The 610-nt window shown below is 66.6% G+C and overlaps 1 protein-coding gene across 1 annotated transcript in view; it reads right to left on the reverse strand.

Moving 5' to 3' along the window:
• LCN15 (lipocalin 15) overlaps nt 1–610 on the reverse strand; it is a 7,364-nt gene that overhangs the window by 4,742 nt on the left and 2,012 nt on the right. The window contains exon 5 of the mRNA XM_006776544.2: nt 7–65. Within this exon, the coding sequence (XP_006776607.2) occupies nt 7–65 (59 nt within the window). The remainder of the gene's footprint in view (nt 1–6; nt 66–610) is intronic.

A 610-nucleotide genomic window follows, 5' to 3' on the forward strand; every position in this document is an offset into this window, starting at 1 on the left:
CTCCACGGTCGGGTAGAAGTCCCGGAAGGCCTTCAGGGCCTGGGGACTCGCGTCCTGGGTTCGGCCTGGGGCAGAGCAGGGCCCCTGTAATCCCGCGGCTCACAGAGGTGAGTGGTGAGGAGACAGGTGTGCCTGCCTGGCTGAGGGGCTGTGGGGGCTGGAATCGGCCCAGAGGGGCGCCCTTTCCCGAGTCACACAGGGTGTCCAGGAAGTGGGGGCCCAGCTCCTTTCCCTGGGCTCGCCTCGCCCCGCATAGACTCTCCTCCTGCAAGGCCACCCTCCTGCCTTCACCCCAGCCTCTCCAGTTGGGGGAGCTCCACCCTGCAGATACCCCGGAAATTAAAGCCAGATAGGCTCTCAGCCCTGGTTCAGGGTCTCAGGCAGCCAGGAAGGTGGGTCCCCACCCTCAGGAGGCCAGAGGGGGGCCTGCCTGTCCGCCCTCAGAGGCCCCTCCAGGCAACCCCTGCCCATCAAAGCGCGGTGGGTCCCGCTGCCTCATCTCACACCCGGACCGACCCTCCCTGGCCCAGACTTGGGAGTAAGTGACCAGGTGCAAAGGAGGATTTGGGGTTGGTCCTGAAGGGGCGGGGCCAGGAGGAAAAGGATGGGG

Source organism: Myotis davidii, unplaced genomic scaffold, assembly GCF_000327345.1.
Source record: "Myotis davidii unplaced genomic scaffold, ASM32734v1 scaffold609, whole genome shotgun sequence".
Classification (NCBI taxonomy): Eukaryota; Metazoa; Chordata; class Mammalia; order Chiroptera; family Vespertilionidae; genus Myotis; species Myotis davidii.